We start from the raw sequence: 16451 nt of genomic DNA, 5'->3' as shown, positions 1-16451 counted from the left end.
GGGAGCGGTTATGTGTCACATTGGACGGAGATGAAGGCGATAGCGATGGGGCTTAAGATACAGTTGGTTTAGTCTGGCTGCGCTCCACACCTCAAGCCTTTGATGATTCCACCTCAAAGACGGCAAACCGACAAAGATGCCGGTTCATCTTTAACCACATAAATGGTGAAGACAGTAGGTCAAAGAGAAGTAGGACATTTTTACACATGATTGTGTGCTGAAGCCCTCCCAGGTAGACGGGATGGATTAGGGGAGATGCCAATAAAGACGGCTGCTAGAAAGTATGACATTCAATAGTGTCACATTTTTGTTTGGTAACTTTTGGAAATGCAAATCCTTCACATTACTTGGGCCCACCCTGCTGTTCCTGCAGCACTCACATAAATCAGACGTGCTGTATGCATTTTATGTTTGCATGGCAATGATTTTGAATCTTTAAGCTTCGCAGAAGGCTGTAAGACTTGGAGCGCAGTGTGCATGTGAAAGTTTAACAGTAGAGCCTCAAAATTTTGTCCCTGCTCAGATAGCAGTGAAACATAAGTGGCCGAACTAAAAACAGACTTGCCTGCACGCACTCAAATCATTTATCCAGGAGGGAGGCAGAACAGCCTAGAATTCCTTTAATCAAGTTGTTTATGATCTTCAGTTTGACGTTGACTCACTTGGGAAGATTTTCTCCCCTTTTAAGACAAAATGTGAAATTATATGAAATTAGAGGCAGCAGCGGGACTCAAGCACTTGTGCTGAAGACACCCCAAGCCTCAATACATATATCACTACCACATGCAAAGAGCAGAAACAGGTCGGACAAGATCGCCTGTCCTCACTGGATTTTTTTCTTTTTTCTTTTTTCTTTTTGCTTTCTTTATTCTCCCGCTCTCCCTGAGTGGCTCTGTGCAGTGAAGAAGAAACACAATTAGGGAAGGGGTCCTCTGGGTCTGGACTTGTCAGGAAGCACCTGATTTTCATGGCAAAACCAGGGAGGGGAAAGTCCCCTGCCTGGTGGGTGGGGCGGGCCACACAGACAGACACACACGCAATAAACTTTACTCCATATCTCATACAAACCTCCCTAAACATGACCCCGTGAACTGTGACATGTTAATCTTTAAAAAAAAAACTTGTATTGTAGTTTACGTTTATGGGCACTGGACTTTTCTTGCTGTATGATTGATAGCCAGTGCAAAAAATTTCATGCAAGATACAGAAAAGTAATAATCATTCAAATATTTTTAGATATTAAAAACTTAATTTATGTTTTGCTGACGCTTGCTTTTGCTAATCCTTCAGTGATGAAAGTGGGAGAAAAATAAAGGCTGTTGCAAAATGAATCAGAATGTGCTTTTTGAATCCGAGCCACTCCAAGAATGACTTCAGTATTTAGCAGCACAATGAAATTTCTGTGCTACCAGTTGATTTAGGATTGTATCGATCAGATAATGTTATTTCTGTTTGTCTCACAGGGAAGTACTCTGAGAAAGAGAAAGATGTACGAAGAGTTCCTCAGCAAGGTCTCCATCCTTGGTAAGTGTATTTGTCAGATCAGTACAGTGCCTTTTAGAACTATTCATAAGCCTTCAGCATTTTCACATAGGTCATGTACAATTTGTGAAATTGTGGGAAATATACATTCTTTTCAATTTGCTTTCTAAATAAAATTCAGAAAAGTGTGGGCTACATTTCTTTTTAATGCTACAAATCAAAATCCAGCACAACCAATTTCCTTTGGAGGTCATCAAATTTGAGTGTTATATGTGTTGAATAAAAAATTTTGTCTACTAACTGGTACAAAAAATGAGAACACATTACTTCAGTTTTAGCACCCCACCACTGACTTCCTGTTTGTTTGAGATTTAATTATAATTTTTTTTTTTTGTTTTTAAATGTCTGTATAGTAAGCTTCAAGCCTATGGTCAGCCACATTCTCTCACAGAAGAACCTTAAAGGTGCTCCTACTGTTTCAACCAGTGAGTCGGCTGCTCATCAGGCAGCCTGACTCACTCAACGCTTTTAAGTCCTCTGGATTGGATTGAACAAAAAACATACTGTAGACTAAGAACAAGCAAGAGATACTTTCCAGATTTTTATTCTCAAAAACCTGGAAAGCTATACCTGTTGTCTATTCACCTCTTACTGCTTTACCACAAAATCCCATGAAATACATTGAGGCTTGTGGTTTTAATGGGACAAAGTGATTGAAGAAATTTGCACTAAGTCAACTTGTTTATTGTTCCTTCTTTAATGAAGAATGGGTACTTTTGCACAAGCAATACTAACCTGTGGTCTAAGTTGATTTAAAAGGCCCAGCATCCAGAGTCGAGGCAGTTAAATTAACATATATTGTGGATTAGCCCACATAAACACAGGCATACGCTGTCACACGGGGCCTATAGCTGAGTAAGGTCTGTGTTTACAGTCTTAATCTACTCACAGTGTTCACCCTTAAGCCCGCCACACTCTGTAATGTCTCTGTGTGGACAATTAAAGTATAGGGAGTTAGGATAAGCCTCTCTTTCCTGCTGGAATTTGGATAAAACCCAGCCTACACAGGCCACTGGATTTAAAGAGAAGGTGAATGAGATTCATTCTGACTTTCGAATTGAGTTGCAATTGGAAGTGACGTCTCATCCCCATCCGCTTGATGGTGTGTGTGTGGTGTATAGGGTAAGGCCGTGCCCCCTGTACAGAGTTATTAGCTGGGTGAGTAAACACATACACTCAATTCAGGACTCAGGAGATTGTCTCTCTGAAGTCGGCTCTTTTTATTTTTATTCTCCCTTTTTGACAGCTTTGTTGAGGCTTGAATTCGAGAACCCGCCTCCCTCGTTGAGGTAGAATACCTCTTCAGTCCCCCTTTCCGCCGCTTCGCCTCTCTGCTCACCCTCTGTCAAAAGCAAAGAGCGACAGGGGGCAGGAGTGTTTTTGTTTGTCTTTGATTTCAGAGATAGCCACAAAATTGGGTGCAAGCCCTTGATGTTATGTTGTTAAGTGAGAAATAACAAATGTTTGTCACACCCGCACTTAAACAGGCTTCGACACCCCAGCAGTGAGGTCCCTGGATGTTTTCAGCAAGCCGATCCAAGTGGGTGCAGGCTCCGTGAAGCGTAAAATGTAGCTCCTTTAGTCAAGACATCTCTGTATCGTATTACTTGCCTTGCCGTTAAGGATCACCTCTCTACAGGACCTGCTGCCTTTTAGTTTGCAGCCAGACAGAAGACATCCATCTGGGTCCGGCAGACAGCGTGGCCCCACTGGAGAGGACACTGGACACCTCCAAACTGCCAGGCCTATCCTAGTTAATCCTAAATGCATACACGGTTATACACACAGATAAATAGACACAACAGGATCAGTTTGTGAGCTCATCAGGAGACAATGCTGCCAGACAAAGAGAGCCCGCCGCAGTTTTATGCTTCTAACTCGCGTCTTAGTCAAATAAAAACAGGGAATCATCTTTTCATCTAGACAAAGCTGAGGATGAGGAGTGTTTTCGCTGCAGATAAGCCACATTCCACATGCAGATGGATAGGACTGGGGAAGATTAGCCCACACTGATCTGCTGAAGTGTGAATGAAGGATGAGATCATCTGGTTAAACATCTGTGTGGAGATACTCGGTTATTTCTGGCCGACCGATCTTTCTTAAACATCAAATTTTGCATTGCTTTAACCTCTTTTGGTTGAAGCATTTCTTTTCCGAGAGAGATGAGAAACTATCCGCTTCGGTTTCTGTGAAATAACCAACGGCTTCTAGGAATATCTCAGGCTAACCACGTCAACGTCTCTGTGGTCGGATAGTTGGAACAACCAACTGGCTGAAAGATCTCCCAGAAACTGAAAGAAAATACTGATTGGATTTTCCTTTTTCCAGGCTTGATTCATTAGACATTAAATCCTGCTTTATTGTAAAACGCTTTGGAAATATTTAATTATAATTAGCCACTATTTTTGGTCACTAATTTGCTGGTTGTAAAAGGAGCTAAATAGACCTAAAATTTTATTTAATCGGTCTATTTTCAAAAGTACTCTTTCCTCTTAAGTTTTTTCTTTTCTTTTCTTTTTGCAACCACAAACTTGTTAGTGAGATTTAATGTGGTGTTCCATTCCTGTTGGAGGTGAATTTCCACCCCAGTGACAAGTTGTTAGCAGCCTCTTTTTTTGCAAAATTTTTTCTGTATTTAGGTTCTTCCTGTGTGTAAATTTTAGTGCATTTTTTATATTATTATATTAAGGTTCCTATTTCCTTATCTGATTAATTGCTTAATTGTCAGAATAACCAATTGCTAAAATAATTAGTTGCAGCCCTGAATATGTATAAAATTGCAATCATAAAGAACTTGATTGCAATAGTTGCTTAGCATTCTGTTTACCCAGTATTATGCATCGTTATAATATACTACATGTTTGCATTGTTCTATATGTGGCTTTTCGCAAACTTTAAGCAGGACGCTTTGTAGCTTTTTACTTTCTCTCTACAACAACAAACAGATGTGTGCTTTTCTGTTTTACTAGTTCAAAAGTCTGTTGTTGTTTCACATCAAATCTCAGTGAAGTTTGTGGGTGCAAAGCCACAAAATATTAAAACGTTCACATGGTTATACTTTTGCAAGGCGCTGCATTCAGCATGCTCTCATAGCATAGCTTATTGCTGAGTAAAATATTCTTTTTGGGGATAAATCATATCTCTGTCACCACAAGCCACCATAAGTAGAACAGATTTAGGGCTCAATTTTAAGGTGTTTAAGCTCCCTGGGCCTCCATGAAACGAGGGAGTAGTCAAAGGATCTGAAATGTAATGGTTCCTGATGAATAACCGGATTAGCCTGGAATGGGATTTATCCCCACAACTTCCCTGGAGAACCGTGAAGGCAGCGTCTGTGAGCGTGAAACATACACTGTTTGAATATGAGTTTGTGCGTCCGCTGTTTCACAGTTTAATGTGCTTTATTCACAGAGTCTTTGGATAAGTGGGAGCGCCTTACTGTGGCTGATGCTCTGGAGCCAGTTCAGTTTGAGGATGGGGAGAAGATCGTAGTGCAGGGAGAGCCTGGAGATGACTTCTTCATTATTACAGAGGCAAGGATCTGTCATGTCTGCCCATTATGTTGGCTAATTTCAACGCTTTGTCTCATTTCCTCTAAAGTGTAAGTGCTGACATGTAGGACCTGAGTATATGCATGTGTCATCAGGTGGGCACAAGGGTTGATGGTCATGTCATTGAGCCAAAGCCTTGAAGACGGCTCCGCTGACATCAGAACTGATTTTAGTTTATTGCCACCAGCAGACAGATTACCTGCCCCGGCCCTCAACCACAATTCCTGTGCAAAGAGCAGGCCCCCCTCACAGTGCAAGCTTTGTGGAAAAGGGGCCCCTGGCATGGCTTCTCAGAGGGCCTCCTGCCTGTCATCCTAACACAGTTTTGATTAACTCCATACTTGTATAGCTTTCAGCGGGGTCAGGCCAGGAGGATTCTGACCGGAGGGCTCCTGACGGGAGGGAGACCCTGCTTCTCTTTCCTCTCCTCTTTTCAGACTCTCCTGCAGGTGATGCTCACTTCATCATATGCCAGTAGTAATGTCCGTGTCCGTCGAGATTTCTGCTTAGCCTTGATTACAGTACACAAGATTAGGTAAGGCGGAGATAGAATGTAAGAAGGAGACTGAATGATGTCTGACTTTATCTCATGTTTTACTCAATAATTTTTTTCTCTTCACCTCTATCCTTCCTACACAACACTCTCCCTTTGTTCTACATCTCTTTTCATAATTTTTTTTCACTCTCATCATTGTGCCTGGCTTCAACTCCAATTACGGCTGGGTGATGTGGCTTACAAATAAAATCTCAGATTTATTTCATTCCAGATCCAATTTCCGATTTTAATCTATATTTTTCACTTTCATTTCTCTAAAAGTAAATTACAAATGACAGAAAATGTTTACAGAAAGTGACTCTTAACATTTCTTCTGTGAAAGTGAAGTATTATCATAGAGTTGACTTGAATAGTCCCCTTGTGGGGACTGAAGCCTGTTCCCCACAAGGGGAAATGCTGTTTTGGGTCAGGGGTCAGATTTAGGACTAAGGTGTGAATTGAGTTTTGGTTAGGGTTAGGGTTATAATGGGTAGGTTTAGGATAAGGGTAGTGGTAAGGTTTAGGCTGTAGAAATGAATGGAAAGTCTCCGCAAAAATAGCCGCACAAACATGTGGGGGTGTGCTTGTGCGTGTATGTGCACGATTGTTTGTCCTGTCTTTTTCTGTTGCCCTCTAATGGGTTGGCAACCTGTTCAGGGTGTATCCTGCCTCACAAGAGATAATGTTGGATAAGGGAATGGATGGATTGCTCTGATAATACAATCATGTGAACAAAATAAGATAAATAGAGATAAAAAGAGATTTTAATCTTTTTTTTAATGTAATCTTTTTATTTGCTTCTTGCAAATAAACAGATTTAATTCCAACTAAACAGCCTTGTTTTACTGGTCAAGCAATATAAACAAAAATGTGTATCTTAACTGAGTAAAAGCTAGAACATGTTCCCCCATAGCAGCTAGTTTTACTCTCTTTGGCTGAAACAACTTCAGTGAGGCAGACATCCACCAGCCTCTGACGTCAGTCTGTGGAAAGTTTTCACCACTCCTCACTTTCAGCTGTGAGATGTTTTAATGTCACCCCACAAGTCCTTTACATCAGTGGTCCCCAACCTTTTTAGTAGAGTGAACCGGTCAACCCTTCGTAAATTTTCTGCGGACCGGGGGGGTTTTGGGGGTTGCGGGGTTGCGGGCCATAAGGATCGAGACCGATGCCGTTGTTTCTCCTCATTTTGCTGCATGTTGGCGCGCATGACGTAACCGACAGCTTCCAGTTTAGTATTTTCAAAATAAAAGCTCCTCCAGACTCAATACGTGGAACGGACATATTGAATTATGTCCATTCCGGTACCAATTGGTCCTCGGATCGGATGTTGGGGGCCACTGCCTTACGTTACCTGCTACAATCTTCTTTCTTAAGGACACTCTTACTACTGACCACAAGTCAGTACAGGACCTCCAGATGTTGCCGTAAAATTCCCAGATCTTATCTTGACACTGACATGTATTCGCTTTTGGCTCCAGGTCAGCCATGAGAATTCGGGAAAAAATTGCCTGACAGCATAGTGACTGAAAAGTGCACACTCTGTTAAACTGAATGTGTGGCATTGAAGACCAGTTTCCCTAATGACCAACACCCAGGAACCCACACACACATACGCGCACACAACACAGAGTAAACCAGCTATTGAGGAGCAGTAAAATGAGGTTAGCGAGTTGTAGTCTCACACACAATAAATTGAGCTCTTTGTGAACAGTGACCACATGTAATGTTTACAGGCTGTACTTTAGCAAACATGGTGAAACATTATATTTAGCTGCAACAGTGCTTGCAACCATCCTTGATTTGAGGCTATGAGAAATCTGTAAACCTAGACTAACTAAAGCAACAACCTGCTATTATTTGATTGAATTTTATTTTAATTTCACTTTACTATTAAACTTTTATATATAGTTAAGAAAAGTGTTACAATTGATTTTCCAAACTTGTTTTTTTCTTAAACACGTTATTACTTCCTTAAAAAGCAAAAATATTTAATCTAAAGTAAACTATGCAAAGTTTCACACTTTTTCTCAGTTGCACACTTCATAACCACAAGCTTTGTGTTTGGATTTTATGTGATAGAGCAACACGAAGCAGCCAGGAGGCCCAGGGAGTTGCAGATCAGGTTGGAGAATCGATAAGTAATCAGGGATAGCTGGTCGGGGTTGATGGGAAGATGACTAGAGCAGATTATAAGGCAATCCTGCAGAAGACTTGTGACGGGGCGGAGATTCACTTTGCTGCAGGACAACAAAACTAAAGATACAATCTGAAGTAATATGGAATAGTTCAGGTTGAAGCAAATTCATATTTTAGGATGACCCAATCAAAATCCAGAGAATATTGGGAACTTATTGGGATTCTGTGGCAACACTTTGGATCCTCTCCTTTAAATTTAAATGAACCTGAGCTATTTTGTGAAGGAGAATGAACAAAATTGTCAGTCTGTAGGTGTTCAAAGAGAGCAGAGACATTGCAGCAAAAGTATGTTCTCCCAAAGGCTGTCTAAATTTATGCACAATACATTTTGGATTTGTATTGACAAAAAATTTTGAAAATCATTCTTTTCCTCCAAACTTACAGTTTCTGTGTTGGTCTGATACTTAAAATGCCAAGAAAGTGCATTGATGTGTGTCATACTGCAAGAGTATTTGGGAAGGTTTTAGCTGAATGAGTGCTTTAAACTTCCTAACATTGTATTTCACCAGCTAGTCGTGTCTGAGGCCTCCAAATTTAGCTGCAGGCATCCCTCAAAGGTCAGTTTAACTCTGCAGAAAATAGAAAAAGAAAAAAAAAAAACAATCAGCTTTGCATGACTCACCGATCTGGGAGTTTGTACATGCCAAAAGGAGAAAAATATCTTGTGGGCTGAGGGGAATAGAAGATGGAGACACAGTAAAAGAGGGAGCAAAGAGGCAATGCGTTTTCCGACTCAACAAACAAGTTTTAGCTTGTGCTTATCACAGATCAGTCGCTCTTATCATTAAGGACGATGACTACATTTTATACAAGATTTATCGCTGTTTCCCACCTTAAATCTTTTGGGCCTGTACACACCCACTGTTTTTCCACCTACTTTTGCGCCCAGTAGCGGTTCGGTTCTGTTTGTAACCTCATGTCTCATGGCAGCCCAACTTTCCCAGAGCGCCGTGGACTGGGCTGGAATGCGTGTCGCTGACTTTCACACGGGGTCAGGAGACCCAGCCTCCCGGGAGGGGAGACTAGAGAGAGAGCGAGGGAGACAGACAGAGGCAGAAAGGGATGAGTAAAGGAGGGCAGGCCATGTGGGCAGACCGCAAAATAAAGGAGGATTTTGAAAGTGTGACTAATTGCAAGAAAAGCTCCCTGTAATCTCACCATATTCTCCCCTTTTCTGTCTTCTCATGTGCACATATTATGGTTGTTATTGCTTTTTATGTAATTGCAATTCCTTTGCTCAGACCTCCCTTGTGTCCTAATCTGTCTCCTCTCACTGTTATTTGTGAATCGGCGAAAGAAAAAAAAAACTCCATTACATACATACTGCTTTAAAAGAAGGAGCTTATAGAGAGACATCATGTTTTTGTGGCCTGGATGGAAGCTTGAGGCTTTAATGAAAAAGGACATGTTTACATTTTATTCTCACACTGTACAAACAAGCCCTCACAGGCTCCAGGGGCCACGAGCTGTCGAATCTCAGCTTCCTTGACATCAACCACATCTGTTACTTTTTTCTGCCCTTCTTCTTCTTTTTCTTCTTCTTCTGTGGCTTTTCATTTTAGAATACAAATAAAATAATCCTTAATCCTTATGCAAGGTAAGGCCATGGCAGCATTATGCTGGGGTAATGACTGAGTTTAGCAGAGATAGGGAAAAGGGTTGGAGTTGAAGGGAAGACAGACAGAACTACTTTCAGGGCAGTCCTGAAAGAAAACCTGTAGGAGGTGACAAAATAATAACCTCCAACCCATGCCTCCCCACAGCATGGTGCTGCCACTACTGTATTTCAACGTGGAAATGATGTTTCCTTCATGTTGATCCATCACATAAAATACCCAAAAATATACTGAAGTTTGTGGTTATAATGCAATTGAATGAGAAAATATTTAAGGTTCTATATTTTTATTTCCATATATGAAGTTAGTTCAGTAAAAAAAAAAAAAATTACAATTTTGTTTTAAATGTCATTATGTAAATAAAACACAGAGGTTGTAAAGGTAAGGCATATCATGAAGTCATCTTCTCTGCTCATATATTTGCCCTGGTCTGCCCCAGTCATCATTCTAAACAGTATTTCATAAGTTGTCTCACATTTGTCTTTTGACCTCCCACAAGAGTAATCACACTGACGAGACTTAAAGGGTCCCTGTGGGTCACGCAGAACAAAGACCCTCTGTGGATTTCCAACAGCATATATCATCTGCTGTTCGTCTGTATTCCCAACCTGTTTCCTGACGTGCGGTTCAGCTGATGCCTGATTTCAGTGAGGGCGGATCAATGGAGTTCATAAAGCAGGTCATTTTTATTTGAGGTTTTCAAATCGGAAGGTGTTTCAGAAGAAGTTCAAGATTACCGGGTCCTAACGGAGTAAAGCCATTTTTGGAATTGCTTTAGCGTAGCCCTCAGGCGCGGATGGAAGAGAGCAAGTTTAGTTAGAAACAGTGCTGCTTGCAGTCTGTGAGCTGTGTGTGTTTGAATGAGAAGGTGCAGACACTTCTGGTACTGGGTGGCCCCATGAACAGGCTATTCCGGATATCACCTTTCTCCATCTCGGCCTGTGCCCCTGTCTGTGTTTCTCTGAGCACGTTGGCGTTCCATTGCTTCTCCTACAAGCAAGCTGTTACATTTTGACTTGTCATCCCAAGTTGATTCATTACCTTCCGCCTGTGGCGTATTTATTTAAGTGCTGATGCATGTGAATATGTATTTCTGTGCATGAGCTGTTACAAAGGATCTGCTGAGGGACAAACGGCTGCTTGTCTCTTATTTAATTGGCGCGAACTCTTTATTCACTTGTGTTTCCCTGTTATTTTCTGTTTGTTTTTCTTTATGCCTGACATCTCCTGCCGTCTTTTGTTGTCAGCGGTCTGGAGCGGCCTTTGTTAGGCAGGCGAAGCTCTTAAATGTTTATAAAAGAAATATCTGTGGAGCAGAGCACTCCCCCTGAGGTGGTACAGTATGAGATGGTTATCTGGACCACACTGGATGAGGCCTGTTCATGAACAACTGTTGTTGCAGCGCTGTACTGTCTCACTCTCTTTGTTTGGACATGAATGGAAAGGAGAGTATTACAGTGGTTGTAAACTCAGGAGTGCTACCTTCCAGCTTATTCATTTCTCCTTTAGCTTGAAAAAGATCCAACTGCAATCCTACAAAAGCAGTTTATAAGTTACAAAAATAGTACTAGAATGGACTAAAAATGTGAAGACGCAATAATGGGGAGTTAAATTTGAAGGAGATTCACCATTTATTGTGATTTAAAATTGTTTTCCTCATTATAAACAGCAACTGCGAAGTAATTTTAGGGCACAGCAGTGGCGGAGGGGTGAAGCGTGGCCCATGTATGGAGGCCTTGGTCCTTGACGCGGCTGTTGTGAGGTCAAGTCCTGGCCCGACCTTTGCTGCATGTCTCCTCCCTCTCTGATAACCCACCTTTCTGTCTAATGACAGCTGCATAACGACCAATAAAACTTTTAAAAAACTTTGAAGTACTGATGAGTAGTTTTTGATCTCAAAACAAAACAACAACCAGGCGTTAATCACCAAATAAAGAAATATGCTTTCCTAAAATGATAATGTAACAAAATTTCTAAATCCAGCTTGATTTTCTTCCAGGATTTAACTCCATTTGTCTTCCCCCCAACTCTTACCAGATTCCCTTGGTATCCCAAATAAAAGCCTCCCCACAGCATGATGCTGCCACCACTATTGATTTGAAATGTTAATTTTTCTCCATATCCAGTGTTTTTAGAATTTAAGCAAAACAGTTTAAATCCCATGAAGGCCAGATTTGTTGAGTTCAGGACTTGTGGTTGTCATGTCAACATATTTTCCATCAGAGTTCCTCCAGACCTCTTGGTTATTTTAACACTCTCCGTTTCCTGGTTGATTAGATTAGTTATCAAATAAATCACATTTTAACACATTCAAGTCATCATATGAAGACGGTGCTGCTGCAAAACAACATAAATGACTTCCCTTCTCTCCGACTGTCGCTGACACTGTTGCAACGAGTTGCATTGTCAACATGGCAACTGCACAGTACAAATTTTCCAGCACTGATTTGAAAAGGGGATTCGCAAATTACTCCTTGCTTGAAATACTCTGCACAGCCCATTTCTAGCATAAACTCAGAGTCACACACATCCTTTTGTTGAAATACAGTCTCACCTTTGTCTGCCAGCAGTGAGTAGCTGGCAGTTTGAGGGGGGTTCTCATTAAGCCTCATTATATTCATATTTAGCATTATTAGCCTGGTCAGCGACCAGGAGCACAGAAAGCAGAAAGGGATTAGAAACGTTTGAGGGATTGCTGGAACAATCAACTCTGTCTTCTAAAGCAGTCCAAGACAAGCTGGGAAGTTCCCGTCCTGACTTTCCTTTTCTCTTTTTTATTTTTTTTTTACCTGCCATCAATTACAGCAGCTCTTTAAACGTTGCGTGTTTCTTAGACTTAGACTTAGACTTAGACTTTATTGTCATTTTGTATGCACAGGGGTGTATACATAACGAAATTTCGTTGCATACAATGTTTTGAGGTTCCAATGAGGTTACTCAGAATAAATAAAATACACTATAAAATATAAATATAAATATTAAATATTAAATATAAAGTGCAGGAATAACAGTAAAATAGAAGTTATTTAGCTATGTACATGTACATTTCAAAATTAACGCTGAATATGCATGCAAAGCATGCATCGGGTGCAGCTTCAAACATGTGTCTGGGAGATTGTGGAAAAACATACACTTTCAGGCATGTAGTTTGAAGTTTGCTAACAGCTGCAGGACTAGTCCTTTGTTGGCCAAAATAAATCCAAATAATTTCCTCTTCCCTTTGCTTGTTTAAATGAATCACACACTCAAGCTTCCCACAACAACAAAAATGCATGATGAATATATGCATCACCTGGAGTTGTTGCACTCTAAAGTGCTTTTTTTGATTCAGCGTTTTCTAATATTGGCTCAGAATTTATGCGTGTGCAGGCATGTGCGTGTGTGTGCAGTGTTTTGGGGGTCGTTTAAGGACTTTAAGCTCCTCTTTGTTGGACAATACAGCAGTTTCCAGTTCACGGATGAATTCTGATTTAGAGGATTTCGTGATGGAGACAGTGATGACTCACTTCATCCCCAAGTGGGCTTAGATGTTTGTGATTATCATTCAGTGGAGGAACCAGGGCAGAGATAACGGATTTTTCTGTCCTGTCCCGTCTTGGACGTTGCTGTTCATGTGCGTCCAACGCAACAGGTGTTCGTCCCACAGCGCAGACGACTAAATCCAGTGCACCTGTGTTCTTATGAAGCAAAGGAATTTTTTCCTCAGCCTAATCCTCCTCATGATTTTCAGTCTCCTATCCACTTTTTCTACAGTTTTGCTTTTCTTTTACATAGCTGAGGACCTTTCTGTTTCTGTGTGCGCAGGGAATAGCCTCTGTTCTGCAGCGCCGATCTGACAATGAGGAGTATGTCGAGGTCGGACGCCTCGGACCCTCAGACTACTTTGGTGAGTGTTGTCTTTTTAATTACGGTACTTTCTCATATTTAGAGCTTTTTTTAGGAATGCACCAATCTGAGCATTTTTACCGATATGTAGGCATATGATGATAACAAATTTGTATTTCTCTGTGTGGATTTAGTTTATAAAATAAATGAACTTTTTAGTGGTGTTTTTATTTGCCGGGATGCATCTGTCTCTGATTTTGACCTTCCACTCCTGTCGTGTCCAGGTGAGATCGCCCTGCTGCTGAACCGTCCCCGGGCAGCCACCGTCGTCGCCCGGGGACCCCTCAAGTGCGTGAAGCTGGACCGGCCCCGCTTCGAGCGCGTGCTGGGGCCGTGCTCCGAGATCCTCAAGAGGAACATCCAGAGATACAACAGCTTCATCTCCCTCACAGTGTGATAGCTCGGCCCCTCCGCCCCCACTCCACCAGCAGGGTTATGCACCATCATCAGCAGCATCAGAGGTTAAGCGTCAAGGTTGGGAACCAGGGGGAGTGTTGGGACACAGGGTGAACAGCAGTTTTAAATACAAAATGACACAAAAAGCTTGTTTCCTACCTTTACTTCTTTCAATTTGCGTTCTTTTTGGTTTTTTTAATCCTGTGCACTTTGACTCAATCTACTTGTCATGTAGCTGTAAAAATCAGAAGAGGACAGAAACCATTTAAATCATGATCTAATGTAAATGAGTCGCTTTACGATGCACGGGGGACTTCCATAAAAATGGTGTTTGCACTTTGATGTATTTTACGGAGCATGCGGACACATTCAGGAATCACGGAGGAAGTGAAGTCATGTTTACGCACAGCGTCAGGAACTGGGTACACATTTCTTTGCTCGCTGGATGTTGTTGCTCTTTGTTGCCTTTTTATTTTTATTTTTTTATTTTATCCCTGCCTGTGCGTCGCATCTTTTCTCGATCAAAACAAACACGCACCACACTGATCTTTGTTCCCTGAAATGTACCGTAGTCGGAGAGGTATGAAGACAACTTTTCTTGGCTGTTTCAATATTTTCTTTGCGTCGAAGGAAAAACTTTGTTATCCTTTTCAGGTTGAAGATTGTTAGATGTAGCTGGGGGCTTACGTTGAAGATTTTTTTTAATGCTAACATATACAACAATAAAAAAACATTAAATTTGTGTTAAAATGTACTGTCTGTGCATCCAAAGCGTGATGCAGCTCTTTGTTGCACTAGTTTTCCTAACTCTAGCAGCTATTGGGGCCAATTTGACAGTTTGGTATGGATAATTACTGTCAGACTGTAGTGTAGAAACATATCTCTTTTTTTTTACCCTATTTTATCTCTTATGCTGCTCTCTCAAATTGTTTTCAGTTGGTCATTTCTTGCTCTCTGTGCCTGTTTTAAACCATGCAACCACTTTGCGGAGCTCGGATCTGAATTTTAAAGCCGACGTTCAGAGCGAGCTTCCGAGATATTTTCTTTTACCTCCCACATCATCTTGCTCAGATAAACTTGGATCATCATCCATCCGTCCTTGTCACAGTTCCAGGTGTTTTAATCTTTTTAATTATTACTCTCACTGCAGTTGTGAGCAAGTTGAGGCAAGAAGCTATTAACTTGTAGCCATTTCCTGAATTAGGAAGATCAACACACATCACACAGGCACACACCGAGTGATTCTGAAACGGCTTTTGAACATGTCACACTGTGTGAACTTGATTATATAGAAGGTTGTTGGTAACAATGCCGTTCTGTACGACGGGAGATGGCAGACTGCAGGGCTGCTGCCAATGCAGAATCACAGCAGAAATGGAAAGTTTTGGATGGGAAAGCAGAGTTGGATTCTGGACAGAAGGAGTGGAGAACGAAGAAAAGAAGACATTGTGGAGGCACTTATTACTTTCCTACATGAGAGGGATAGGAAAGTAATAAGCTTTTATAATTTTCCCCTTAATATTTTTTGTAAATCGGCTTTGCACAGCGAAAACCCTGCTTCTTTTGAATCATATCCATGTATTTTTGATTTTGAAGTGTGGCTGAGAGAAATTATGCTCTGTTTCTTGTCACATTTATTCCCCAGAGGCTAATATCCCTGCACAGTGTGAACCTGGCTTCTGAGTCGCATCATATTTATTCCCCAGTAAAACAATATTACTCAATTACTAATCAAAACTTTAGAGACATTCTGGTCAACTTAAAATATGTGGAAAACATAATCAAACTTTTGGATTCTTGAAACATACTTTTCCCCCCTACTTATAATAAATGTACTCAAGTTTTTTTTTTCTTCTAAATTTTCAGCGTGACATTCACTTCTAAAAGAAAATATTTTTTCGCACTTTTTCGGGGGGGGGGGGGTTTAAAAAAACACACTTACTAAACCTTTTACTTGAATGGTCTGATCAGTGTTAAACTGGAAGTTCATCTTGGTCAATACATCAGTTGCTGGAGCCTGAAGATGTCAGCTCTGTGAAGATAATAACAGCATCTTCTCAGTTTGACGTGATTACCATTTTTCCCCACTTCATGAGAAACTGCGGCTCAGCATCACACTTATGATACACAGACAGTACTTCTTGAGAGCACTTCTTCATTCCTGTTTTTAGCTCTTCTGTCAGGTTAGTTGAAAATTAACAAAAATATGTAGAGATTCTAACGTTTCTGTGAGCTGTTGTTCTCCAAAGGTTCAGTCGTGTCATCTCCATGCGACCGAACCTTAAAGGCTTACACTGTCTCAGGACTGAATAAAAAAAATCTGCTTGTTTTTGAGGTGATTTTGTTTGATGTTTTAGTATTTTTGCACCACTTCCAAGTTTAAAACGTTGGGTCAGCACCGTAGTCCGATTCAGATGTTTTGAAATGTTCTCAATAAGAGAAAGTTGAGAAAATTAAGAACTTGTGTTGGCTTCCTTTGTTCTACAGTTCTGTCAGCATTGCACAACTGACCCGATGTAAAAATGGGACCTTAAGAAAAAGTGTCTTTCTGTATTTCTCTTCTGTGTATCTTTTCTTTTTCAACTATCAATCCATCTTGAGCAAATAAAGATAAGCTTCAGAAACTCTTTTGATTTGACGTTATTTTCTTCTTGGTCTTTTTTGTCCCTGGAGGAGTGTGACTTTTCCTCACATTCTTTCCTCCCGTTTATCCCAGCTTTTGGCACC

The 16451-nt window shown here is 40.9% G+C and overlaps 1 protein-coding gene across 3 annotated transcripts in view; it reads left to right on the top strand.

The window, feature by feature from the left end:
* prkar1b (protein kinase, cAMP-dependent, regulatory, type I, beta) overlaps positions 1-16348 on the top strand; it is a 66860-nt gene extending 50512 nt beyond the window's left edge. For all 3 annotated transcript variants that reach the window (XM_044101334.1, XM_044101335.1, XM_044101336.1), the window contains 4 exons: positions 1464-1524; positions 4954-5075; positions 13248-13329; positions 13553-16348. In XM_044101334.1, the coding sequence (XP_043957269.1) occupies positions 1464-1524; positions 4954-5075; positions 13248-13329; positions 13553-13725 (438 nt within the window). In that variant the 3' untranslated portion in view covers positions 13726-16348. The remainder of the gene's footprint in view (positions 1-1463; positions 1525-4953; positions 5076-13247; positions 13330-13552) is intronic.
* Positions 16349-16451: the final 103 nt, after the last annotated feature.

This window comes from Gambusia affinis, linkage group LG19, assembly GCF_019740435.1.
Source record: "Gambusia affinis linkage group LG19, SWU_Gaff_1.0, whole genome shotgun sequence".
Taxonomy (NCBI): domain Eukaryota; kingdom Metazoa; phylum Chordata; class Actinopteri; order Cyprinodontiformes; family Poeciliidae; genus Gambusia; species Gambusia affinis.
This window is presented reverse-complemented; position numbering and strand designations above follow the sequence as displayed.